Raw genomic sequence first — 27,099 nt, forward strand, 5'->3', positions numbered from 1 at the left:
TATATATATATATATATATATATATATATATATATATATATATATATATATATACACTTATGCTTTCTATAAAAGTGATCAAAAGTAAAAGAAATGAAGTGACAAATTACAGAATGAGTGGGGAAAGACGAATGTCACATAAATTTTACTGCCACTGGTCAGTTGAGCTGTGAAACTCATATTGTAATGGCTGTGATTAGTCTGTAGTTATCCCTCACTGAGAGGTTCTTGTAACTTACGACAAGAGTTTGTCCATTCATCCGAGGGTCTCTGAGTGTTTCACCATGTACCTGTCCACATCTCTTATCGTGTGTGTCTGTGTGTGTGTGTGTGTGTGTGTGTGTGTGTGTGCTTCAGGAGAAAGTGCAGCTCCAGTACAGACTAACCTTCACCATGGGAGAGCAGGAACACACCGAGAGCGGCAGTCTAGAACAGTTCCCTACTCCGGAGACGTGGGGGAACCTATAGCATTTAAACACGACCACAACCAGACAGACTCTCTGCTTTCAGACACAGCTTCCTCCTAAACCAACTCAACACTCTGCATAAGCCCGTTTTCCTTTGTAATTACATTGTACTTTCTTTGATTGGTATTGATTGTTTTCCCTGGATTACAGCTCATGCTCAGTCAGTGTAATGTGCGTATGCTTTGCTCTAAATGAGTCAGGTATGTCTAGGTCTAGTCTGCTGTATGTGGCTGCTTTAAAACAAACCTGCAACTGCTTCCTCAAAGTTGTTGCAGTCTCGTCATCTTTTTAAACAAACAGTGCTACGAAGGAGGAAAACTACAACAGTGTGGGTATTTGCTCATTTGGTGTGCTTTGTTTTTGTTGGGTTTTTCTTTTTGCAGCTCAGGCACAAAGTCAATTTAATTCCATGATCAGTTGCGTTTACCTTCACCTCTGCATGCTCTGCCAACACGGGACACAATGCTCGCAAAATCCAGCACACTAGGAGGGAAAGAACACGAACATGAACGTTACATAGACACAGGCCACGTTAGTTTGCAAAACAAAGCTGTACTTATTCAACTTTCTGTGGCATCTGTTCATTTTGTGACAAGTGAATATCACTTATTTCTTTGACAATGACTGAGTCCACTTCTTGATTTGCAGAGAATCATTTTTTTTTGATGGTAGTTTCCCTGTTTTTCCCTCATCTCCCGTAAAGAGCAAGAATTACTGTAACATCAGAGTTGTGTGTATTATCTGCCATATGTGCCTATTTTGCAGTTCTAACTTTATTTAAATTTTAGTGCAATTTTGGATGGATTTATTTTTCTCATATTACATGTCAGTCATATTAGGTCTGCAGTTTGTCTGAGATGCACATCAGCTACATCATAACCTTAAATTCTTAATATATTCAGTAGGATGAGTTACATTTTTCTTTAGCTTGTGATTTAAGTGAATATTTTAGCATTTATTGGGTAAAACTGATTATCATGCACTTGAGCATATGCAAACTGAGCGGCACGCAGGTGCTCGAGCACAGTGTCCGTCTCAAACATGTCCAACTTGTTTCAACAGTCTGCGATGCATGTCAGCCACGCTGAACACTTCCCCCCCCCCCACAGGCTCTCAGTCACATTCCACTGCACTAATCTCCAATACAACTGCTCTGTAAATACCAATGATAGCAGTTCTGTTGTGTACATTTGACTTGTGCAATGTGCATGAGCATAACACTGGTAAAATATTCCAAATGGGTAATAAAGGTTTTTTTTTTCTCTGTGACCTCGTGTTGTAGGAAACTGTTTGTAATACTGCCACATGAAAACTCACCAACACAAACACCTGACGCTCCCATCCACCTCAAGGACTTCAAGAGTACACAGCGATACATTGAAGAGCTTTATTAAACATGAAAAAACAAACTGTAAAAAGGGAAAATCTCCATGATCACTGCGGCAACGACTCGACCACACACTGGTGATTAACTGAATAAAGGTAACCTACGGCAGGTCGTAGGATATTAGTTAGTACACAAAGTTAGAAAGTGTGAAAGAGAAGCTCATCTACATGCATGTGGCTTGAATGCAAAGCCCCAGCACAGTTGCCTCTATAAGGCTGAAATTAATATCTATGTCTGAAAAGGAAAAATCTCATTATGGAAAAAAACATTTTTTTTTAACCCTTTTGCTCAAGATACATCAGGGTCGAGTTTTCTTCAGTAATTCAAACTGATTTCGTAGTGTAAAAAGTTTTAAATCCAAAAATAAAGATATTGAAAACAGAAACGAGCTTATGTACAAAGAGGAACTTCAGCACCTACCTTTGAGACACCTAAAGGGAAAATCAGATATTCTGAATCCTCTGCAGCAGCTCACGTCAAGAGGCTCACGATACAAAAACAGCACGTTTTGTATAAAAATCTTTTTTCAGGACAATCGTGTGAAAAGTGAAGTGACACAGAGGAGCTGCTGTCAAACTGAAAAACTAAGGCTGATTAATTTGACTTCACAGAAAAAGTCAAAACCAAAAAGGGTCGACCATTTCTAAATGATCCGGGAACCAATCGAAATGGTTTAAAACCAGGTCGATGCTGAAGAAGTGAGACATTTTAACAACAACAACACAGTGCACCGATGTGTTGCAACCCAAACCAGCTCATGACAGGAACGCTGATGTGACACTGGACGAAACTCGTTACAAACGACACTTCTGAATGGTTTTGAAACCGTCTGTGTGAGTGTGTGTGATGTGTGTTGTGCTGTGTGAGACTGTGGTGCACAGATTACGTTACTTTCTCCCTGAGGAAGGAGGCGGTGGTGGAGCAGCAAACTGGAAAGGGGAGTGCCCCATCAGGCCCATCATGGGCTGGGGAGGGTTGAACTGCTGGGCCATCAGAGGCTGGGGAACCGACGATGGAGGCGGGGCCTGCCCCGCTCCACCGCCCGCTGACCCAGATGTGCCCCTGGAGCTGCCGTACTGGCTGCTGCTGCTGCTGTTATTCTGGTACTGGTCATACGAGCTGGAGCTTGAGCTGTAGCTGCGTCCTCCGTCCCTGCTGCTGCGATCTCTGTATGAGGAGGAAGAGGAGGTGCGGTCCCCGTCCCGGCTGCTCCCACCGCGGCTGTCTCTGCTGTCCCGACTGTAGCTACTGCTGCCGCGGCTGTCCTTGGAGCTGCCGCTCCCACCCACAGAACGCATGCGGCGATCACACTCGTCCTGGTACATCAGGTTGGGGTTGTTAGAACTGGAGCCACCACGGAAGCGAGGGCGGCCACCTGGAAGAGAAAAGAGAGACAGAGAGAGAGAGAGAGAGAGAGAGAGAGAGAGAGAGAGAGAGAGAGAGTGGACAAACAAAGGGAGGGCATATTCCCATCAAACCGTTAACTGGCTCATTCACACAAACATCTGTTGGCTGTGGGATAAAACTCTGGCTACGTCACGATCAGTTGAGCTGAACTCCACAATTATCTGATCAGCAGGATGCCTCCCTCACCTCCTCCGCCTCCTCCACGCCCAGTGTCAACCAGCTGCAGCAGTTTGGGGTTGATGGCCTGTCGGGCCTCCTCCAGAACCCGGATCAGCTCTCGGGCCTGGCGGAGGTTCCCCGGGGTGAAGAAGGTGTAGGCGGTGCCTTTGTTGGTGCTGCGGGCCGTACGGCCGATGCGGTGGATGTAGTCCTCCGATGAGTTGGGATAATCATAATTGATGACAAACTTGACATCCTCCACATCTTGACATGTGAGGCGGCGGTGGGGGTGAGAAGGGGGCGGAGTGACGGGATCAGTTACAGGGACGGAAAAGATAAAAGAACAAGTCAGAACAGAACTAACACTGGTTGAGAAATCAATCAATCAATTTACTCCATTGGTGAATTTTTAGGTTTTGTGCTTTTGAAACTGGAAACATTCAGACAGACAATACCTGCAAGACACCCACCATCCCCTGAACACATCACTTACCTGTCAAGTGAGCAACTAATGTAAAATATACAATTAGAAAATTAATTTACTTACCATGCCAATTATAAAACAGGGCTCAATAATCTAGTATAATAATAATTAAGTGCCTGCACACATGCATATAGGGTTACGCGCAGCCAAAGCTACTGATCAACTTCATTAAATGATGAAAAAGTTACAGTGGATTGCTGAAGAATTTAGAGAATATTAAGTGGCATTTAAAAAAAGGGAGAAACTAATTATGAGAAGCGAGTGACCCTGAACTGAAACCTCAACAGGTGATTCTGGTGACAAAGGCAGATTTAGTCGATTAATGGTTTAAAGTATAAAAATCAACTGAGAGAGTTAATTTCTTTTAAACAAAAACTGATGACAGGTCTGTTTCTCATTACAGTTGACGAAGGGCTCAGAAGACACTGCTGATTACAGAGAAACGAGTCTTTGTTTTGGAAGCGTAACGATGAAGGCCGGCAGAGGAGGAAATGGGGAAGGGAGGGTTGAGGCACCGTACTTACCCTGTATCAGAGATTTAGTGATGACTTACAAAGTTACCCCTCTGACCCCCCTTCCCCCCCACCAGTCCTGGGAGGTCTGCAGAGGTAGGAGGAGAGCGCACAGGACAAAAAGTAGTCCCTTCTCCAACCTCACCACTCCTCCACAGCACTCCCAAAGCTGGAAACTGTCTGGGCCAGAGCTCCAGCTGGACGGAGCTGGGACGTGGTGCTACTCTAGTCCTACTTGTGCCTCTTCATGTCCCCCAGGGCTTTAATGACCCGGAGACGCTACTGCTGGATAAAGCTGTTTAAAGTACAAGGTGACGGCTGGAGAGGCCTTTACGGGATTATTTCATGTGAACCTGAAGGATCTTGTTATAGACTTACGCTGCCATTTCTTACATTAGTGGGTGGCAGTGACACAGGGAGTGGCAGACTTCCCTGTGGGGCTTTTATGGTCTGTGATTGGTGGAGCTTGTTCCAAATGCCTCCCAGGTCACTTCCAAAGGCAGTGATATCATAGAGCCCAGCTTTTCAAGTGTAGTAACAAGAAACAGACACAATGGAGAAGACGTGTGGACGCTTTCATGGAGAGGGATTCGACAGTGGGCTCTGCTAAGGAATTTGACTCCCGACAGCTTGTGCTAGTCCTTAAGGGGCGTTTAGCAAGTCATCAAAAGCTGGTGAGTTATTTACAGACATAACTGGCAGTTGGGTATGATGTACACAAAGAAAAATTGAAAGGACGTATGGTGGATTTGGGGACAGGGGGCAAAGGGACAAAAAGGACAGGAAGTCAGAAATGGTCTGAAGAAAACAACACAAAGGTAATAAGAGAGCACGAGATAGGAGGCTGAAGAGGAAGGGGGAGGGTGGAGGAGAGAGGTAGAGAAAAGAGACGAATGAGAGAAAGAAGGGAGAGAAGTGACGACCACGAAAGAAAGTGACAGCAGGAAAAAGAGAGATGGTGTGCGAGAGAGAGAGAGAGAGAGAAACAAAGTACAGAAGAGAACAAGAGTGAAAGAGAGAGGGAAATCGATTATAGATAGGTGGCTCCTCCAGGCCAGGACTCCTGCCAGCCAGGACCAGACATGACGTCCGCAGAGGGAGAGGCCGGCCGGCACAGCCAGTGGTGGGGGGTGTCAGGGGCTGGCATCAGGGGGCAGTTCAGAGGGGAGCCTCCAGCATAGCCGTCCATGCCCGGCTTTGGCTGCTTTCCACCCTCACTTCCTGGCAGTTGTCTGTTTCTCTGTCTTCTGGTAGCGCACCACTGTATCTCAGCTTCACAAAGCTTAACTTTCATGTGTTTAAGTTTAATATCTGCAGGACTAATTTAGGTTAAAAAAAAATTTGTTTGGTATTGGAAATGGAAATCCTCAGGGACTGTGCAGCAAAGTTTTCTTAATCCATATCCCATCAGAATAAATACAGATATTGAAAACTTGTCAAAAGTCACTGGGTGAATCTGAATCGATCTAATCAGGAAATGATGTGGTGCGTCACTGTGATGATGGCATGGCCGAGGGGAGCCCACCCTCCTCCACACCGCCCTCTTCGCCCTCTCACCTGACAGCCGCCCCCGACCCTAGGATCAAATTTGGAAGCCCAGCAGCATCCCGCGCTTGCCCCCCCCCCATGTCGCCCAGGGAGCCAGTGTCCTGGAAGGGGGGAGAGTTTTGTTTGTGGGCACTGTTCTAGGTTTTCAGCGGAGATGGCTGTGTCTGGGACTGATTAATCAGGCCGTCTCTCTCCCCACGTCAGCTTTCGATTTGTCATGCCTAGGTCCGGCTGCAGGCTCCCGAGGGCCTGTGTGCTTCTAGTTGCCGGAAGAGAGACTTGGAAACAAAAAAACAAACAAAAACAAAATGAAAAGAAAACAAATGAACATAGAATTAGGTTAAAGGTCGATTGCCATCCTGTAAGGGGCTACTTCACTAGCCTCACCCCTTACATCTTCACACTTCATTCAACATCATTCCTATGTTCAGTGTTTCTCAGTGTTATTCAACAGAGCAAAGTGGCTTAAATCTTCACAGGAAGTCCTGCTTCACATATGGTGCTTCTTAGATACACCCTCTATCTGAGAAGCATCACATGCTGCTTAAGAAAAGCAAATCTCTATGTGTTTGTGGTTGACGTTTAACCATAAATCTACTGTAAATAAACATGCAGTGAAAAGCCTGATTATTATATTAATCATTGTTCATAGTGAATGGTCAAATATCTTGTGTGTGTACCATATCTGTGTGTGGTTATACTGAGGAAATGATTTGCTCTGCACTTGAGCACACAGGACATACCCAAACCGCGTGAGGCCACGTCAGTAGCGATGAGGATGGGAGCTTTGCCGCTGCGGAACTCTGTAACACGAGACAAAGTTATAGACGATCGAGAGCAAAGAGACAACGTCAAAGAAGAGGGAACGATATTGTGAGTCACTGCAGTTCAGATGTCTCTGTGTTTATTGTACCTGACAACACCCAGTCTCTCTCTGGCTGGCTCTTATCACCATGGATACACATGGCAGGCCACCTGGGAAAAAAAACAAAAAAAACAGCAACCAGTCGGATATGGTTTCAACCAGTTTTTAATCACTGTAAAAGGAAGAGCTCTGTCTCAGCTACGGGACATGCAGAACATAGTCATGCCTGATCTCATGCATGATAAAAATTACAGATTAAACTGTACAGAACCATATTAAACCACTGCTGCTGCGATGAATTCATTCTGTATAAAAAGGCTTTTATTTTTTAGCTTGTTCAGGTGTGCACTCACACCTGTTAGATGTACTCACCCATCACGTCTCATTCTGCGTGTGAGGTCGTCACATCGTTTCTTGGTCTCCACAAAGATGATGGTCTTGTTCTCTTTCTCAGCCATAATCTCCTCCATCAGCTGGATCAACCTCAAGAAAGAAAACATAAAGTAAATACCAGACACACAATAATGACAAATCATACATGCAAATGTCCGCCTCACTTTAGAAAAAAGAGGCTACAATCATTTAATTAAGGATAAAAAGCAGGAAAGAGTAAACGCGTTGAATTAAGATAGAAACAGCAAGAGTGCCATTAACTGTACTGTGCTTAACCAAGGCAGGAAAATAAAGATCTGCTATGCGACCAGCCACTTACTTGTGGTCCTTCTCACTCTCCATACAGACATCAACTATCTGAAGGATGTTGTGGTTGGCACTGAGTTCCAGTGCTCCAACATTGATTTGGACATAGTCCTTCAGGAAGTCCTCTGCCAGCTGGCGAACCTCTTTAGGCCACGTAGCGCTCCACATCAGGGTCTGTCTGTCAGGCTGAGCAAAGAGCACATCAAATAAGCAACATGTTAATGACATACACTCAAATTACTCCAAATGAAAACATACTACAACATAATGCATAAGCTATCAAAGCAGGAATTCCTCTGGTGCTAAAAGTCAAGCACTAATATTCTACATCCTCTTATCAACTTCACCCTGATCTGGTCCACAATTTTGCGAATCTGTGGTTCAAAACCCATGTCCAGCATACGGTCCGCTTCATCTAGAACTAGGTATGTGCAGCGCCGCAGGTTGGTCTTTCCAGCCTCAAGGAAGTCAATCAAACGACCTGGCGTGGCAATGCAGATCTCAACACCTAGAAGAGATAAAGTGATTTATTAGTTATGGCGCGCAAAACAGTGTTAGCGTTAATCCGACAGTAAACACTCCTCACCTCTCTCCAAGTCTCGGATTTGAGGTCCCTTGGGAGCACCTCCATACACACAAGTGCTTTTGATGCGGGATGACTTCCCATAGTCATACGCCACCTGCTGGACCTGCTGCGCCAGTTCTCTTGTGGGGGCCAGAACCAAGCACTACAAAGCACACGTATAATGCCATAACAATCCACTGCTTATAGTGTTAAGACACTGAAATGTTGTGTGAAGATGAAGTTTAATATCATTGTGGTAAACTCTGATATTCCAAAGCACACTACTCAGTGTATTTGGTTTCTCGTCACGTACAATGGGTCCGTCTCCACGCTCCAGGTAGGGCTGATGGTTGATGTGCACAATTGCAGGCAGGAGATACTGAAGAAAGAAAGAGAGGAGAAGTCATTTTGCTGCTGTGCTATTCACCAGTACTTTCTGCAGGGGTGGACAGTAGTGAAGTACTTATACTTCAGTACTGTACATTTTTTGGGTATTATTATTTTTGTAAACTTATGACTTTTACTCAACTACACTTAAAAGACAAATATTGTGCGTTTAATTCACCACATTTCTATTAAGTACTGAAGCCCTCTTACTTTGGCGCAGAACGTTTAATCAGTGGAATTAAATTTCTTTTATTTTGAAAATATGATAGAAACATACACTGTGTTCATCACAGGAGAAAAACCTCCACTGCCAGTCATGTTCGAACCTGTCAGTGTCCTAACAATGGCGACTTTAGATAAAGATGAGGCAGAAGATTCTTCACCAGAGAGTCTGATCTGATCTGAAGTCTGTGTTTGAAGTTTTAGAAATAAAAGGAAGATTAATTTAGTTTTAAATGTTTGCTTTGTTTACCTCGACCAGACCTCATCACTGCCTTAAAAAAAAGAAATAGAAAACCAACAATAGCTCCTTTTGTTAATTCGACTGTGTTTTTATGGCCATTTCTACAGGCTTTATAGAACATACATTCTACAGGTTCTACAAGTGTCTTAAGTCAGTTGTCATTGGGTTCTGTAATGTGGAACAATACAACAATGTGTTCACATAAAAATAAAAAAATGTACTTTTGGATACTTAAGTATTTTGAAAATTAAGTACTTTCACTTGTACTGGAGTCATATTTGACCAGGAGGATCTATACTTTGACTCAATTAATGATGTTGTGTACTTGGTCCACCTCTGACTTTATGTTTTCATCTTTGCAAGTAGTTGAGTAGACGAAGATGTGCCTCTCACCGATAATGTCTTCCCAGAGCCAGTCTGAGCAATGCCCACCATGTCTCTCCCGCTGAGAGCCAGGGGGAAACCTTGAGCCTGAATGGCTGTGGGCTCCTTGAAGTTCTGATGCATCAGTACATCCATTACGTATTCTGGATGGACAGGCGGGAGAAAAACACCAGCAGATTTAGTATAGTTGCTGTTGTGGCATTGTATGTTACTGTTGCACAGTTTAACATGTTTAGATATCCATGTATGTAGGTGCTTACGGGGAAACTGTGCCTGATGGAAGTTGCTGACAGGCTTTGGGCAGCCTGAGCCTCGAACAGTGATTTCTTTCTTCCTGCGATACTCCTCAAGATCATACTGAAATCACAAGACAACAAACGAATGTGAAACTAACAAACCTTAACGGACCAAGAATCAGAGTGGTATTTACAAAACTGAAAATGACACTTGTCTCCCTTTTCAGGACCCTAACACAGGTTTGCATCATGTAGCTGCACTAGAGGATCTGACTGTGATACTACATGAATACCTGGCTCATTCTCTGCACTTCAATGTGTTCACTGTAGAAGTTCTTCTCAAATTTGGGAAGCTCGTCCAGGTCCCACCTCTTCTTTCGTAAACGGTCCCCGGGGTTCCCAAACTTCTTACCCGACGGTGGTCCACCTCTGCTGGACCCGAAACGAGAGCTGCTGCACAAATAATGACACATACATTGCAAAGCTAGCTTTACCTCGCCTTCCTGCGTTATACTTACAGCGACAAACGCATCAAAATATTTAAACTGACAGTTTGTGCTAGCATTAGCTCACATGCTAATTGACAGTGTTGACTCGCGCTGCTTACCCTCTGTCACGGGCACGGTCTCTGTCTCTGTCTCCGTAGGAACCTCTCATTTTGAGGACACACGGCTCCCTCCGACTGATAAAGTGCCTCTGTAATATCACAGAAGTGGACCGTTTATCTCGAAGAAGAAGTTACCCGTCCTTCGCTTTTACCGTTACCGTCTCAGGCCTCGTTTGAGAAAGACGCTAGCTAACTATAACCGAGGCGTCCTCTCTGTTCCAGGCAAATGCTAACGCTAACAGCTAACTTGCAACACGGACTGAATGAAGAAACTGTCGCTTTTCTTACAGGTCTGTTGAAAACCCAAATACGACGAACTTAGACTTCGGTTCAAATGACACAATAATAAGGCGCACCTGTGATTGCACCGCTATGTTGTTGTTGTTAGCTTAGCCTTCAGCCTGCGAGCAGAAGCTTCTGTGATTGGCTGGCTGCTGGGAAGCCCCGCCCCCAAGGATGATTGACACCTCTAGGTCTCAATCCTTTATGTATTTGAGCTACATTATGTATTTTATGTATTTATTTCTTAACATTTACCACTTTGTAGAAAAACACAGCTTTACACATTTTCTAACATATATATTCTTAACTGTCTTTACTGCATACCACTTTATTTGTTGATGTATTTATGAATAAGTTATATTGAAAAGTGAATATGATTTTGACTAATATCAAGATTTACCAATCATATAACTGTATACATTATGATCCTTTGTAAATCGTGTAATTCATTGACACGTTATTTAATTGACACTTCAATGTGCATCATATCTCGTATGCCAATGACAGATTTCCAAAATCTAAGCCTGCATAGTAACTGGCAGCTGTAACTGTCACGATGCTATAAATATACAGTGGTATGAAAAAGCTTAGGCACCCCTCTGAGGCTGCATAATAATTTACTCCATCTTCACAGAAAATGATCACAGTGGCATGCCATTCATTTTCTAATAAAAGCTGAGTACTGGGGTATTTTCCAGACAGAGATTTTTAGTGTAGCAATATTCAGTTGTATGAAATTAAATCAAACATGAAAAATAGGCTGTGCAAAAATTTGGGAACCCTTGTCTTTTTTTTGATTTGAATACCTGTAACTACTTAGCACTGATTAATTGGAACACAAAATTGGTTTGGTGAGATCATTAAGCCTTGAACTTCATAGACAGGTGCATCCAATCATGAGAAAAGGTATTTAAGGTGGCTCGTTGCAAGTTGCTCTTCTCTTTGACTCTCCTCTGAAGAGCGGCAACATGGGGGCCTCAAAACAACTCTCAAATGATCTGATAACAAAGATTGTTCAACATTATGGTTTAGGGGAAGGCTACAAAAAGCTATCTCAAAGATTTCAGATGTCACTTTCCACTGTGAGGAACATAGTGAGGAAATGGAAGACCACAGGCACAGTTCTTGTTAAGGCCAGAAGTGGCAGGCCAAGAAAAATATCGGAGAGGCGAAGGATGGTGAGAACGGTCCAAGACAACCCACGGACCACCTCCAAAGACCTACAACATCATCTGAATATTATGAATATTGATGTGATTTTTCTGTTGGGGTGCCCAAATTTATGCACCTGTCTAATTTTGTTTTATTGCACATTTTCTGTTAATCTAATAAACCTAATTTCACTACTGAAATATTGCTGTGTTCATCAGTTATTTGATTGATCAAAATGAAATTGCTGATCCAAACACGCAATGATTTATAAATGAAAATAATGGAAATTGTCAGGGGTGCCTAAACTTTTTCATACCACTGTAAGCAAAGTACTTGAACAAAGGCTCTTACTTTCTACCACTGCTGACAACAGGGGTTTCTACTTTTCTGGTCACTCTGACCTATTTCTAAAGTGTACTTTAAAATAGCACAATCATTTTACAGTGTCACAAACTATTACATATTGTTGTGACAGTGGTGTTTACAAGTGTGAAAGCTGACTAACAAAAACGTGGTAGATATGTTTCCATTTTGTCTTTTATTTCCTTTTCAACACCAACAGAAACCATTATAGCATCAAAACATGAGATATTACCAATATACAAATTAAAAAGTATGCAACAGAAATAAATCAGGAGAATATATGAAAATTAAAATATTAAAAACACAAAAATATTAAAACAAAGCACTATACCAAGCAATGCCATTACAGTCATCACCATGAATGTTTCGCAGTGCTTAGATTAACTATTTACAACATTCTTTCCTTTCTGGTATAATATTTCCCAATTTAAAATATTCAGCTTTACAATTCACATCCAGCGCTTAAATCACATAGTATCAAAATTATCATTTGATAGTGTTTTGAATCAAGAGGCTCGAGTCTGATATGCTGTTGCCTCGGGGCAAAGTGTAAGGCAGTGAATGTCACTTTTTCAATACCACTAAGTTAATGTTAAATTAATAGAATAAATTCACTCAACTTTTGCCTCTAACTGAATCACTGCAGGCTCAGCAGAGACATGGATAACGAGATGCGTTAATTATTGAGTGCAGGAGGTGGTTGGAAAGGATACGGGTTAGCAGCTACAGCCGGAAACCAACTTTTACATCCACTAATGGTGGATTCAAAAATTTACAAATACCATAGACCTATATTTCATTAGAATATAGGTCTGAAGTGACATTTATTCTAATGAAATACGATTTTTCTCTTTACGAAGATGTTAAAGATCATCCTGACTGCATTCATCGCGCATAAAGACTGTGCTGCACTATGTTCACCTGCAGTCAGTCGACTCGAGTTACACCTGTTTGGATTCTGCTCTCAACATAAACAAAAAATGCTTAGCGCACATTTAAAAGGCAGCGTTGGGCCTTATGTCATGTGTCCAAAGGATCTACTCAGCTTTTACACCACTGTGCTCTGCCATTAAATATTTAATACCACAACCACAAGCAACTGCAATGCCGGCTGCTGCGAAAACGCATATTAAACCTTAGCTGATGACAGTATGAACAATCAGCTCAAATACACTTTGTATTATCTTTTGGAAAAAGATAACAGAAGAGGGACAGGAGGATGGCAGGCAAGCCCAAAAGTTTTTCCGCTCCCTGCTTCACCAACATGGATCAGTGTTTTCTGCTTCAGTGTCCCTTTGAAGCCGCTAGCTTGAAGATCTGTTTCGTTATCTTTGGCGACACCTATGGCCATACACGGCAATTACAGGTTTGTTTCTAAACTACACTGTGTTAGTGACTTGCGTTCCTTGTGATTTGGCGGGTGAGTCTCACCAGACACTCAGTTCAGAAAACTCATTCAGCGATAGATTCAAACTGACCTATTTTAATGAAAATCTTTGAGATTGCCACTTTAACATATATATTTTCTCACTGTAACAAAACATTCTGTCCCTCTTGCAAACCAGCTTTTAATGCCCAAGTGTTTCTATTCAGGATGTGAGTACAGTCAGATTTAAAGCCTTGTTTGCACTGACATCCTTATTTGTCTGTAGTGACCTATGTCCTGACTCATGACTCCTCCGGCAGTGATGCCGTTACAAACTGTACCAGCAGAGGCAGGCCTGATCTGTGCTGCCTGTAATGCCCTTAATTACGGGAATACAGTCCACAGCAGGTCACAGCTGGGCCGGGTCTGCGGGGAAGTGTTGCTTCTTCAGTAATCTGTAATCTGTGTGTGGGTGTTGTCCTTCCGTCAGTCCCTCTGCCCACACTAATGTCTCTGCTACAGCTGTTCTCTCCGAGCTCCACAAACAATAACAATGTGGGAGGAGCTCAAGCCGTGGCCATCAGCCGCAGTCACACTGTTACGCTCATGATTCACTTGTTCATATGAATCCCCAACAAAAAATCAAAACATACACAGAAGATTTATAACATTTCTGGAATAACAATTTTCCAACACACTAGTCTTTAAATGAGTTATACCTTCAAGGTCATACAACGTTTAAATAAAAAAAATATTTGCGATTAAATTCTTATATATTAAAATGAAGCCCTGCAATACAAAGGCTCCTTAGTTTTCTTGACTATAAATCAGCTCTACATCTGAAGACAGTGTCTCATTAACTGAAGCTCCCTCTATTTGGCAACGTTGCAGTAAGAGGCAGAGTTGGCAGAGGGGAGAGGAGGAGTCTGTATTAAGAATCAATATAAAAGCTAAAGAACGAAGGAGGCCATGTTTTTCAGAAGAGGATGGCACTTGTGTACATTTTACATCTGATGGGGTTTTTTGTTTTTTTGCCATGGTGTCTAAAGTGCAGCATAAGGATGCTGGATGCAGGCACGGTTATTTGTACTGATCCATAGTCATGGATCAATGGATGAATGTAGATATTGTATTTCTGTCAGTAATGGCCTTTATCATAAACGCTCCCGACCTCCCTTCACCCTAACTTTATTTGTAAACAACACGTCCGTCCTCTTCATGCTCCCTCTGTCTCCTCTCATTTCCTCTTTTCCTTGTAAAACACCTCCCTGCAGTCTGCTAACCGCAATGTCTAAATGTGAAAAAGAAAACCCCAAAAACAGAATCTGATCTTCCGTGCTCAGGGTGAAACGAAAGATCTGATTTGTCACACAGCTGCTAGAAATTGAATATGGGCTACCGGGGGGGTGAAATGACCTGAGTGCACGTCTGAGTCTCAGAACTCGTCGTCAGAGCTGAGCAGCAGGGTCTTTTCGTTGTCCCCGCGAGTGCTGAGGTTACTGTGGCTGCGGGAGAGCGGTGGCCCCCCGCTCCGGTCCAGCGTGGACTGCTGGGTGTACTGCTGATAAGCTGGGGAGAAGTTATGTATGGCATCCTGGACCATGTCCCCGGGATTCATGGTCTCCTTCAGGCTGCTGGAGATGCTCTTCATTGGGGCGCAGCGACCTGCAAACGGGAAGGTGAGATATTAATAAAGAGACACGGAGCAAGGTGGAAGGCGAGGGAGGGAAGGATGAAATGAAATGAAACGACAGAAACTAAGATTCCATCCAGTTGTCAAGTGAATTTTCTAAATAAATATTTCAAGTGTTGGATAAAAAAAATACACTTTTGCAAAATGTAATCAGAAGCATGTAAGAAATAAATCTGTTCCCTATGAATTATATAACAGAGGGTAGTAAGATATTTCTGGAGGTCAAGATGGATGCTAATTCTAACATTTATTGTTAAACAATAAACTAATACAGCTGGACCTGGACAGTGAAGATTTAACATCACTTTCTGTTACTAATTTGCATTGCCTCAGTTCTTAGCACGCACATTTTCTTTTTTTTTTACACACAAATGTTTTCCTGCTTCTAGCAAGCAGAGGCATGTTTGACGGAAGAGGAGAGAGAGAACAGGAGGAGACTCCTGACCCTGAGTAGAGAACATAAACTAAACTAAATTATTCCAGGAGAAACAAAAAGGCAAAATGTTCAAGGGCTGAATTCACTGACGACAAAATGAGAGACGGAGACGAGACAGCAAAATACGCACGAATCTAAATGTATCAATGGAATTCATGCTGGACTTGACAGTACTGAACATATGAGCACAATGAAAACACAGAAAAGCAAATAAAAAGCACTGTAATATACAGGACTGGGGCAGATACAGACGAAAGACAGCTAACGTCAGACCTACCGTACTGTCCATAGATAGGAAATGAGCCTTTCAGTGCAGCGCAGGGAAGAAGAGAGAAAAAGGAGAAAAGGGAGACAATAAGAAAGTCAAGATGAAAATGAAGGAGCAGAAAAACAGAGCAGATGAAAAGAGAAATATTTAAAGATATTTAAGAGCGTGATAAAGATAGGAATCAAAGTAAAGGGTGGGACACAAAGAGTGAGGTCAGATCAGAGACTGTAGAAATCAGACTGTATCAAGAGCCCTGTGTGAATTACACATCAAGATTAGATAGAACATTAAATTAATCTCACAAACAGGCAAACTATTCATTTTCATTCATTAGTCATTATCCACACATTTATCTTTACTTCTCCGACCTCAAACCAAGATGAACGACACCGGCTTCTTAATACCCCAAACATGCACTTCCTTTACCGTATGAGTCCAGTCTTTTATCCATGTAGACTTTGTAAGTAAAGGCATGGCGCAGAGCGACAGCAGCAAAGAACATCTCGATGCAGATGATGAAGTTTTGGTAACCGGCAGCAACTGTTCCTTCGCCCACTGAGAAGTCAGCAGAGCTGATCTGAGGGATGGCTCCGCACTTCTCCAGGATGGCCAGCAGCATCCCTGAATCACACAGAGAGAGCCAGAGTGAGAAAAAATAGAAATCACACACACACAGGAATTACACAAAGGAAGTTTTCAGCCACATTTTTCCTGTGCAATTTGCGGAAGGAGGAAATTAAAATTAAAACCCGCTGCCACAAGAAGTGACGACAGACTCGGGCCACAAAAGGAAGCGGATGTGAAGTAAAACTCAGTAAGTGATGAGGTTACAGGACACGTTTCACCCTCTTCTTCTGGGTTTATTTCTGGCACAGCGATGCAGCATCATAGCCCACAACCCAACAAATAAAACACACAAATTGCAGCTGCGAAAACACCACGCTGAGAAAACAAATGAATTCATAAAGGAAGCAAAACTGTCTCTTAATTACACTCTGTAATCTGGTTGCAGCCACTAGAATATTTCACTTAAGGAGTAAATCCTTTGGAAATACACTTCAAATGTAAACAATAAAAAAAAACATGCCAGAAGCTGCTGGACAAAATAAATAGATGGCCACGTGTACTTCTTTCTTACCCTGCCAGAAGGAGAGGAAGATGACCGACTTGACCATGAAGAACTTGAGCACGGGGCTGTATGGGACGAGCAGTTCACGCGTGGCGAAGTAGAAGAGGAAGAGAGCGTAGAGCGACAGACTGACGGAGATGTTGTAGATGATGGTCACGTACAGGTAGCCACTAGCAACACTGGAGGAGAGAGGCATGTCAGTGTAATGACCACACTGCACAGTAGAGATAAACAGGAGACTTGAATTTATATCTTTTTGAAAACGATCACTCGTCTAAAGATACGAATATTCTGCATTCAGAAGGTTGGACTCTAAAGACTTTTGGCTGGTGTCGGTCCGTGACGCAACACAGCGAGTCAGAACACGAGGAGTCACCGCTCAGAGCTCAAACGTACTTAAAGTCTCCATCTCTGTATTTCCCAAAGGCCTGAAGAATGACGGTGATCACTGCCATCAGGGGTTTCACCACACAGAACTGGAGAGTTGCCTGAGGAGGCAAGAGTGAGACAGGTCGGGAGGCGGAGGAGGAAAAGACAATGAGTACGTCAGAAGAAATGATAGTTTGACTCATAGGTACGGCAGTCTTTACTAATTCTATAAATCGAGTATAAAGCTTCTGACAACAACCAGTTTTCAGTGACTAGCAACACTAATGATATCAACATTAAATCAATGAGTGGAGGCAAGTGGATCCCTGTCATACTATATGGTAATGAATAAAATGGCTGCCAGTGGTTAACAGCAAAGTGATCTGTGTTGTATTTGTATGATCCAACGTGCTGTAGAACTGGTGTGGACAGTCTTTCTGTGAATCTCAACACTAAAACAAAGTGACACCGGCATGTGAGCGATATTACGCAATGTACGGCAAAACGGGCAAAGAGGGTGTTTGGTACCTGTTTGCAAAACCTGAGGAAACCAATGGAGTAGGTTTTCCCCCACAGACAACAGGTCCCGTACACACAGCTGGACCTACAGTGAAGAGCAGGTTCATACAGGTCAGACAGATGGACAGGTATGCAGGCTATTTGAACCATATGAATAGAACGAGAAAAACAGGGATGATGAGAACAAACGGGACTTACTCGATAGGTTTCCCTCTGATCTCAGCCATGATGGCACTCTCTCCTCCCAGATACTCATAACACAGGCTCAGGAAGTTGTAGATGACAAAGGCTGCAGGAAAAACATGTTACTGTTTTTAAGGTGACCGCTGGTATTTGTAAAATCACACAGACACTTGAAAACCCTGGATGTTTCCAATAACATATTGATGCACGACGGCTGTGGTTTAATTACGGCGATTCAGTTTTAGTTATACACACAAGTGTTGTTAACACTCGGTCATGATTACAGTTATGTTTTGCTGATTCTTTCTTTCAGAGCTGCTGAGCTTTCCGTTTCGAGGCAGAAAGGTGAGTCATCCCCATCAGCAGGCCTGGAAATGACGGGGTAATGGTTGTGAGTGAGGTGGTGTAATTATATGGTGTACAGTAGCTCTCTGGTGCTGAGGGATCATGGGACGCCTGTGGAAACATTACTGAGGAAAGCTCACGGTCATGTCACACAAGAGGGTCACGTAAGACAAGTGAAGCAAACACATTGACAGTAAGGCATCAAGGTCAGCTTCTGTATAGATTTCAAAATTCTTTAACTTGTTTTTAAAGCACTTCATGGTGTCGCACCAGGAGACATGTCACGTCAGGCTTAAGGTTTACGAACCAGCGCTGCATCTCAGGTCCTCCAGTACAAAAACCTTCAGCGGGGCAGTTTTCAGCTTTTATGCCCCGAGCCGATGGAACAGTTTCCAACAGGACCTGAGACTCGAAACTTACTTCTTCAGCCTGGCTTTTCATTAAATATAGTTTTAGTCATTAGTCACTTTATTTTATTTACTTTTTTTTTTATTGCAATTATGTTCAAAATTGTATTTTATTCTATTTGTCCTATTCTTTTATTAATGTATTTTATTATATTTTACCTACTTTATTCACTTTTCTTTGCTTGTTATTAAAGCTTTTTAAATCTATTATTGTATCTCATTGTCGGCTTTTGTTACTTGATTTTTCCTTTTCCTTTTAGCGTATCAGTCATCTGTGAAGCACTTTGAACTGCACTAACCTGTTTGAAAAGTGCCATACAAATAAAGTTTGATTGAATTGATGTGATGTTTTGTGTGTTTTTCTTCCTCAGCATCATGAGCCTGAATGTGAAGCTACACCAGGCGTTTCCCTAATCCCTTCTATTCTATCTGATACATAATCAATGCAGCCAGCGACACCAGTTGTTTTAGCACTAACCTGACAAATCTAGATTTAATTCCTGCGCATTAATTCCACTGCAAACTCATGTCATGAGACCAGAGCTGAACAAATCTGTCATGGATGGTGTCTATTCATGGATGCGATGATACAGACATACCTGCTCTCAACTCTGAAACCCATCCTTCTCACATACAGGCAGTATGACAGGCAGACAGTTACAGTATATGTTGTGTACTGGTTAATAATATATTGGCTATTTAGCAGAGAAGCAACATATAATTGAAATGAACCAGACTGGACTGCACACTGATCCCAGTAATGTGTCTCTGAGCAGAATGTTTTCTCGTCTGCTGTTCTCAGGCTAATTTGAGGGTAACCCACACACACCAGCTCCCCAATGCCTCAGCTCTCTTTTCTGTTGAAAGTGGCTGAGTTTAAAAGTAGCACACTGAGTGACAACCCCTGCCAGAACACAGTCAGCACGGTGCCGGCTTTGTTAATGTAGCATTATTACTGACACTGGACTTTTTTCACTCTAAAATGTTCTGCCGCTGCTTTTAGCCCCAAAAGGACCGGCAGTATGAAAGATGACAATAATCTGAACATGCATTCTGGGAGTATAAATATCCTGAAGTGTTAACAATAAGAGCAACAACGCATAAATGTCTCATTGATATAGATCCTCCAAGTCAATACTGTCCTTTACTCAAGAACAATAACATTTACCTTTAATGTGCTATTCATTCATTAGATGATATGCACGAAAACAGTGACCATCACAAGTTCTGGATCCAAGGCCCTCAAACTGAGTATTAAACCAACAGTTCAAACCCCCCCAAGTCATTCATTCCTGCACCATTTTAAAAATCTAAATCACTTCAAATCAAGACCTCAATAAATTAAAATTAAGACCGAACCATGTGGAAATGATTTCTCACTTTTGTTTTTGCTCTCCTGTAAACAATGTTTTAAAATAGAGGCGGAGTAGAAAATTCAGATCTAAACACCTGCAGCAGCACATGTATTAAAGAACCACACCATTCATTTTGCATGTTGGTAGAAATAACTATTACTTCCTATCATTGCTTAATATTTTCTAAATCCTACGACAGAATTTGAGATGAATTTTTAAGTAATTGGAGGGAAAATAGCATCTGTTCTTATATACCTTATATACCTTACAGCCCCTCCCTGTCGACCCGTGGAGAAAATGTGTGTGTAAATGTGTGTCTGTAAAAGTGGAACAAGTGACATGAAACAGCAACACCATCATTATTATTATTGGCTTTGTTTTTTCTGCCAGTCTTAAACACACTATCTACAAATGTAATACCTATAATAAATTTATGGTAAATAAAAGACATTTTCAGACCTTATTTTCCTACTTTTAATGACCCGCAGGAATCCTGATTACAGGCTGGTGGGACAAAGAGCAACGTTGTGGTTTATCTGTTCACAAATGAGACGGCTTTTAAAAAAGTCTTCCCAAGGATTTGCTCGTTTTCATACAGTTGCTAGGTAACAGGTCTCCCCCTCCCCTGCAATCCCAACAGGCCGCAGAGACATGAGAACAAAGATGGCAACCTTTTTAAATGAAGACACTGCAAAGGCCATCTGCCACTGGGGTATCACCACACATAAATTCTCACACCCTGGTTTCTACTGGGAATCAAAAGACACACACTGGAACACTCTCAACACTGTGGTCAACACTGTGGTGAACACCCGGCTGCAGTGTGACCGTCAAATATGGCGGCATACAATACAGACTGCAGCAGAAAATGCTAGTGTACCAGTTCATTGCACCGTGTTCCTCTATCCACTCACCTTCGTAGCAATCTCGCACCGTGTCAAAGTACACGTAATACTCCTCATTGGTGAAGAAAAGGAGGCTGAGCCAAGAGTCGAAGGCGTAGATGGGGACTATGAAGAGGATCCGAACTATGTGCCTCTGTTCATTTGGAGAGCTGTAGTAACGTAGGTGCATGTAGATCTTAAAAAGAACAGAGAAAGAAGAGGTGAGAAAAATAAAAGAAAGAAAGAAAAATAAAGAAGCGATAACGTCAGATATGCAAGAACATGATTTTCACAATATTCCCATAAAAGACACAATTATCTGACCAGAAGCGTGCAAAGATTAAATAACAGAGTGCCTACACTTACATGCTTTAACCATCATTTACTTACTGCTACTATTTATATTAATTCTGTGATCTTTTTATGATTCTGTCACAAATTTGGTGCAGAAATGAGTCACTGCCAGAGCGTGAAGCTGCGATGTCTGCAGACATCAAACACTGTTCCGGTTGGTGATAATTATACGTCCATGTGTGTGGATGGTGACTGAATGTAGCTGCTGTTTCTGACCCACAATTGTCCAGTAGATTTAAAACAGCAGGTTTGAACTTTTCACCTAACTTTTTCCTCGTCTACATCAGCTGTCCAAAAGTTGCTAAGGCAGCAGCTGGAACATTTTTCCTTCATGGCCTCATATTGACTCACTGGGACTCTGGTTTTGCGATGGAGCTGCTCATTCTAGGAACACTGCGTAAGCTAAAATGTGAAATTAAATAATCCAAGAAAGGAGGGAGAGACAGACAAGACTATGCACTGAAACACAGTCATAGGTGCATATACACATTCACATGAGAACATCTATTCTTATACAGACGCACAGAAAAACATTTTCTGCATTTTCAACGTTTCCAACAAGTGACCTGTTTATTTAATCAGAGAGCACCAACTGTGATGCAGTGTCCCACACTGTTTTGCACAAGTTCAAATTAAAAACTACCTAAAAAAGAATGTGTGTGTGAAACCACAGCTCAGATAATAAATGGGTTTGCAGACACTAACTGCTACCTCATGAAACCTGCATGTGTGTCCTCACCAGGCTTTAGTCTGCCTGTACAGGTCACAATACAGCCAGTACACATTTGCCTGAGTCGTGTGTGACTGCAAGGTGTGTGTTGTGTGCGTACAATGACATTGGGGTTGTTTCAGGTAATTGACACTGGGGCTTTTAAAACTCCTATTCAGAGCAGCAGACGGCAGGAAGGACAGGGTGGGCCTTTGTCAGCAGCACCTCTGTCTGCACCATCCGGCTCCTTTCCACTCACACAATGCCCCACCTATCACCTTTCCTGGACGGCAAACAGACACACACCTTGGGTGAAATAACAAACAGTGGGTGACAACACAACACACCAAGCAAGATAGTGCACTTTGCTCACAGGGCTTGTTGCTAGGTTACCCTCCTCTGCATGCACACATATACACACACACACACACACATACACACACCCATTCCCTGGTCTTTGATGATGTCGTCGTTGAGCACCTGTTGCCAGAGTGACAGGAGGCTCTTCTTCAACCGTGTACGTTAAGAGCAGCAGCAGACAATGGAAGAGCAATCATTAACCTGAGGCCTGATGAACCAACACAAACAGGACAAACAGCACGTATCCACTGTACTGCATCGCTAACACTTAACATTTCCATTCTGTAGAGATTTTAAACATCATTGTTGATATTACACAAGAAGCTAAAAAACAAAAACAGACAAGCAGCAGTTCAGGAAGTGCTCACTAAGGTCTTCCCGCTCTTCCCCTACAGCTAGACTACCTGATGTGTTTATCCCATGCTGGGTGTGTTTCAGACGCATAAACAACTTCAGTCAATCAAACTCCCTGGTGGCCTTTGGGTTGCGGGCGCCCACCATGAACTCAAACATCTGAAACAACCCGATCTCCCCCTTTCCAATCAGTTCCTATCATCTCTCCGCTGTCAAGCTACCAAAAGAAGACACAAATGCCCAGATAATAAAAGAAAAACTCAAATCAAACTCTTGAGCTTGATGCTTGTGGCTATCTAAGAAAGGCAAACTTTAGGTAAGAAGCCCTATTACTCATGTGTTAAACTACTATCTATCTAAAAACAGTATTATCATTCCAGCGTTTGTCATTCATAAGAGGTGGGTTAATAAAAAAACAACAGTTTTTCTTTGCTTACATTTCACACAAACACCAAATATGTATCAAACATAAATAGCCTCATGTAATTGGTTATTGCTAAAGGAAGCCGTCTCCCCGCAGGACACAACACCTGTGCATGCATGTGTCTGGTGTTTGCATGTACAAATAAAAAGCCTTGGCTTAACAGGAGCTTGTGGAAAAGGAGCCATTCGTTCTCAGAGCAGCCACCTTCACTACACGAAGGTTAAAGAAAAATAGGGGGAACAGTGGGTAGAGCTGACAGACCATGTGCCACATTTAGGTTTTGTTCCAGTCCTCTCACTTCTAGGCTAGAAAACAGATGCAAACACTCAGTTACACTTTGTATTAAGTTTGTATCCAGAGAGGCATGTAATGAGTAAGGACATCGGGATTTAGTATCTTGCTTAACAATACTTTGACTGCATTCAGATTGACACTGGCGCAGTGTAAATAAAACACTTCTTTCATTCAATAAGACCAAAGCATTGACAACTAGGTGTACCAGGGAAAAACCTGGGGTGTCTTACTCTAACTCCACCTCCCAGGTCATGTCTTCTCTTCTACATGTGTATTGGCGGACAACATAACATAGTTGTGGACAGAGAACCTGAAAACTTCAAGTTATAGGTTTAGTTTCAATCCTCTGACCAGCTGCATCCACCAAATGTCAGGATCTTCTTACCTGGTGACACGTGATAAGAAGGGCTGTCCAAACAAAGAAACCCGATATAGTTTGGGCAGTGGAGGTCATGAGGAAAATTGGCTCTTCTTGTGTGAACACTGGGGCTTCTGGTACCAAGGAGGAGTTGGATCCTTGTGGGGCCACAGTGGCTGGGGACCCCGGGGCGAAGCCGACTGGAGAGTCATTCCCCAACCTCTCTGACAGGGGTATGTCTCGCCGCCAAAGTTGACTCATCTGTATGAAGAAAGGGTAAAGAGCAGTTTTCATCAGTGAAGATGCTTTTTATGTAAATCAGACATATTTAGCTTAGACTTTAAATCAGTACTATGCTTATTTAAGCAACAATCGGTCAGTAACAATCAGCAGTGAGAACTCATATCTTTTATAAAGCCTGAATAAAAATGTGTAAGTGCATTGCAAAAGGCCTGCGTAGTCTAAGACCTAAATCTCAAGCCAACATCCATGTTAGGATGAGAAAACAGAAGACGATACAGAGCAAAGTAGGACAGTGCACAGATCTACACTGTCTAACCACAGACAGACAGATGAAGGGAGATCAAGGCAGAGGGAGTGTAAAGAGGAGGAATAAGGTAGGTGGGTGAGAAGAGGCTGATAAAGAGTGTAAAAACCAAACACCAGCACACGGTGGTGGGGTGGGTGAGGGTGGGGGTGGGGTGGGCTGAATCAGTCAAACACAGCGAATCAGTTTGACAGCAACGAGCTGAGGGCTGCTGACCCAATTTCTCCCCTTCTTTTTCTCTGTGCCTTCCTCAGGGCCGGAAGACGTGTAGTGCAGCTAGAAACGGCGCTAAACACAAACATATTTCTTCAGAGTGGTGAAACACCTTTCCACAAATCCAGAGGTAGAGATTGGAAAGACTGGAGACACCGAGGGGCTTTAGGTATCATATTTTGGGCTTCACTTTTTCTCAATATCCACTGTTAAACATAAAGCCAACTGCGCGGAATTGAATGGTGCGAAACCAACTGAGTTGTCTTTATTAGGTATGTGCTATGTCAGTGCTTTGTGCCCCATCAGTGGAAAGGGAAGATATCACGCCCATTAGAAAACCCCCCCCCCATTCCTCAAAGTATCAACAATGACCTATAATAAGTGTAAATAAGAGAAGTGGTGTGTAACACATAAGTAAGCTGCACAGATTTGGACAAATAAAAACAGTACGGGTCAAACCGGATCTCGCAACATCAAAACCATCCAAACTACGCTTTATGCCCCCCACCCCCACCCCCCACCACCTCACTGCAGATCTCTGAGTACTGCCACCTCTTCAACTGCGTCAGTGTCTTGGTGTGGATACCAGGAAGGCGATAATCTGATCATTCACAGAAAACTAATTTCACAATGACTTTCACCCCCACTTCCCCCTGTGTACCAGCTAAATATAGGTTCAATATTGGAACTCAACGTGATCACAGATAACTCGCTGCTTGCCAGCTAACAAAAACTAGAAACACATCAGTGAGCGTGTCACAATATGCTTGACTATTAAGAAAAGGAAACTGCAAGAAAATCAAATTAGGACAGCATAGAAAAATTCTACTTTCTGCATACATGGACTCTTACCAGGGAGACATAGCTACAATATGAATATACTGTTTTTCACATTTTGAAATTGGTGTAATTAAAGACTGTGCAAGATATCAGCTGTTCTAATTTGTTTCCTTTTCTCTTATTTACTACAAAGCAATCACTCAGCCAAACATCTCACACTGATTTCTGATACAGGAGCCAGCTCCACATAACCATGCATTTTGATTTGATCAACTTCAAGTAGACTATTTAGCAGCTGTGTAATGTACCATACACTGATATTGAGGTAAAGGTCTTACCATTTACCATGGCACCTTTTTCTCATATTGCCTGATAAGTAAGAAAATGGATTATCTTTATTTATTAACCAAGCAAGAATGGATGTATGTAAATGAGTCAAAACAGGTTGTCTTTATTAAAGATTTAAAAAATAATAATAAAAATGTTCTAGGTATTCTCTGAGAAAAAAAAATGAATATGGGGTGAGGTCTGTTTTTATTATACAGGCGCACTGGTGATGATCACAAGCACCAGCCTCAGCTACACCTACAACAACAGGGCTCGGTGCTTCCCAGTGGGCCACAGACAAGAGAGAGAGAGAGAGAGAGAGAGGCAACTCATCAATCCTGTTCACTACACCCGTGGGCAGGTTTCAAAACATGCATTGTACTTTGACCTCAATCGAATCAGCGGTGTTTGTGACAGACCATCATAAGTCCCCAGGCTAAGAGAGCTGCATCACACATACTGTAAAAGCATCAGGCCATTAAGGTCGTGTTCAATCAGAGGCAGTGAAAACAACTGGGCTACTTAGCATTGACCACAACTCGTTTTAGTTGAGCTGTAACAAATCACTCAGAATAACGACAGAGCATTTTCAACCTCTCTAACTGTGTACACACAAAGCCGTGCTGCGTTTTTTAGCGAAAGGGTGACATCATATGTAATGTAAAATCAGCTGGGGGGGGGGGGGTATTTACCTCAGCTGATTTTAATAGTGCGTTGAGACCGGCTGTGAATTAAGAAAAACACACTAAACAGAAAATAATGGAAGCCGTTGTTCAGTGTTCATGACTCCATCCTGCTGCTTCACTTACCTCCGCTGCAGTTGTTTGATCAGCGCTGGTTTGAATCCAAGCATCAATTTAGCTCATCATCTCAAGGCGACCGCAAACCTCCTGGAGTTCAAAAAAGTTATTTGGGCCAAGCGCTAACCTTCAGACGACAGCCAGCCACTTAATGTGATCACTGCATTGTTGTTTGAAGCCCGGAAACCTGTCTCTTTTTTTTTATAAAGCTGGAAAGTGTCGGCAGCTGAGCCGTAACTACGCCGAGCGCTGTTAGCTAACGTTAGCTAGCCTCCCTAGCCTGGCGCTAGCTTGCTGTGGATTCTCCCCGTAAAGTCAAAACACAGAAATATAACACGATTTAAAGAAGCGACACAATTACAATGTTTTTTTTTTAAAAAAGTCTACGACAAATAACGATTATTATCTTGCCATTTCCCATCCAATGCTGATGAACCAGATACCGTTACTTCATCCACATCACCACCAACAGTTCACTGTACCGACAGCAGCAGATGCCAGTAAGTACTCCGCTCCTGGCGCATGCGCAGTCACGTCGTTTTAATTTTCAGGTACTCTGCCATTAAACATGATGTAAACTTTGTACAGGGAAGTGCACTACATATGCTGTTGTGTTTGAACCCCCCCCCCGAAACAAACAAACAAAAAAACCCAAAAC

The 27,099-nt window shown here is 42.5% G+C and overlaps 3 protein-coding genes across 4 annotated transcripts in view; 1 reads left to right on the forward strand and 2 right to left on the reverse strand.

Moving 5' to 3' along the window:
- LOC111673762 (ADP-ribosylation factor-binding protein GGA1) overlaps positions 1–1,736 on the forward strand; it is a 9,249-nt gene extending 7,513 nt beyond the window's left edge. Inside the window, exon 17 of the mRNA XM_023431626.2 lies at positions 358–1,736. Within this exon, the coding sequence (XP_023287394.1) occupies positions 358–468 (111 nt within the window). The 3' untranslated portion in view covers positions 469–1,736. The remainder of the gene's footprint in view (positions 1–357) is intronic.
- A 104-nt stretch (positions 1,737–1,840) lies between these two features.
- Positions 1,841–10,579, reverse strand: LOC111673775 (putative ATP-dependent RNA helicase DDX17). 2 transcript variants are annotated; one of them, XM_023431640.2, is made up of 13 exons: positions 10,171–10,579; positions 9,857–10,013; positions 9,588–9,684; positions 9,337–9,470; positions 8,407–8,472; positions 8,115–8,256; positions 7,876–8,036; positions 7,542–7,714; positions 7,202–7,312; positions 6,878–6,939; positions 6,708–6,767; positions 3,448–3,684; positions 1,841–3,229 (listed from the first exon to the last, which is right to left on the reverse strand). In XM_023431640.2, the coding sequence occupies exons 1-13, from the start codon at positions 10,218–10,220 to the stop codon at positions 2,742–2,744; spliced, it is 1,938 nt and encodes a 645-aa protein (XP_023287408.1). In that variant the 5' UTR covers positions 10,221–10,579; the 3' UTR covers positions 1,841–2,741. The 2 variants fall into 2 exon arrangements, with proteins under 2 accessions (XP_023287408.1, XP_087026159.1); XM_087170033.1 differs by having other exon boundaries at positions 9,857–10,016.
- Positions 10,580–12,123: 1,544 nt separating this feature from the next.
- LOC111673767 (transmembrane protein 184B) lies at positions 12,124–26,942 on the reverse strand. The gene is made up of 9 exons (XM_023431631.2): positions 26,451–26,942; positions 23,802–24,035; positions 20,952–21,117; positions 17,946–18,036; positions 17,757–17,832; positions 17,256–17,347; positions 16,869–17,038; positions 16,157–16,351; positions 12,124–14,998 (listed from the first exon to the last, which is right to left on the reverse strand). Exons 2-9 carry the CDS (start codon positions 24,033–24,035, stop codon positions 14,769–14,771), a joined length of 1,254 nt encoding a protein of 417 aa, XP_023287399.1. The 5' UTR covers positions 26,451–26,942; the 3' UTR covers positions 12,124–14,768.
- Positions 26,943–27,099: the final 157 nt, after the last annotated feature.

This window comes from Seriola lalandi, unplaced genomic scaffold (assembly GCF_002814215.2).
Source record: "Seriola lalandi dorsalis isolate HSWRI2012SDOR001 ecotype SW California unplaced genomic scaffold, Sedor1 jcf7180002054926, whole genome shotgun sequence".
In the NCBI taxonomy this organism is placed as follows: Eukaryota; Metazoa; Chordata; class Actinopteri; order Carangiformes; family Carangidae; genus Seriola; species Seriola lalandi.

Coding starts and splice junctions, on each gene's coding strand:
- LOC111673775 (XM_087170033.1), bottom strand. CDS start 10,220: ATGAGAGGTTCCTACGGAGACAGAGACAGAGACCGTGCCCGTGACAGA. Junction 8,257..8,406: donor AGCGTGGAGACGGACCCATT/GTACGTGACGAG, acceptor TGTGCTTTGTAG/TGCTTGGTTCTGGCCCCCAC. Junction 6,940..7,201: donor CGCAGAATGAGACGTGATGG/GTGAGTACATCT, acceptor TTTTTTTCCCAG/GTGGCCTGCCATGTGTATCC.
- LOC111673767 (XM_023431631.2), bottom strand. CDS start 24,035: ATGAGTCAACTTTGGCGGCGAGACATACCCCTGTCAGAGAGGTTGGGG. Junction 18,037..20,951: donor GGTGCGAGATTGCTACGAAG/GTGAGTGGATAG, acceptor TTTTTCCTGCAG/CCTTTGTCATCTACAACTTC. Junction 17,039..17,255: donor TACAGAGATGGAGACTTTAA/GTACGTTTGAGC, acceptor TCTCTCCTCCAG/TGTTGCTAGTGGCTACCTGT.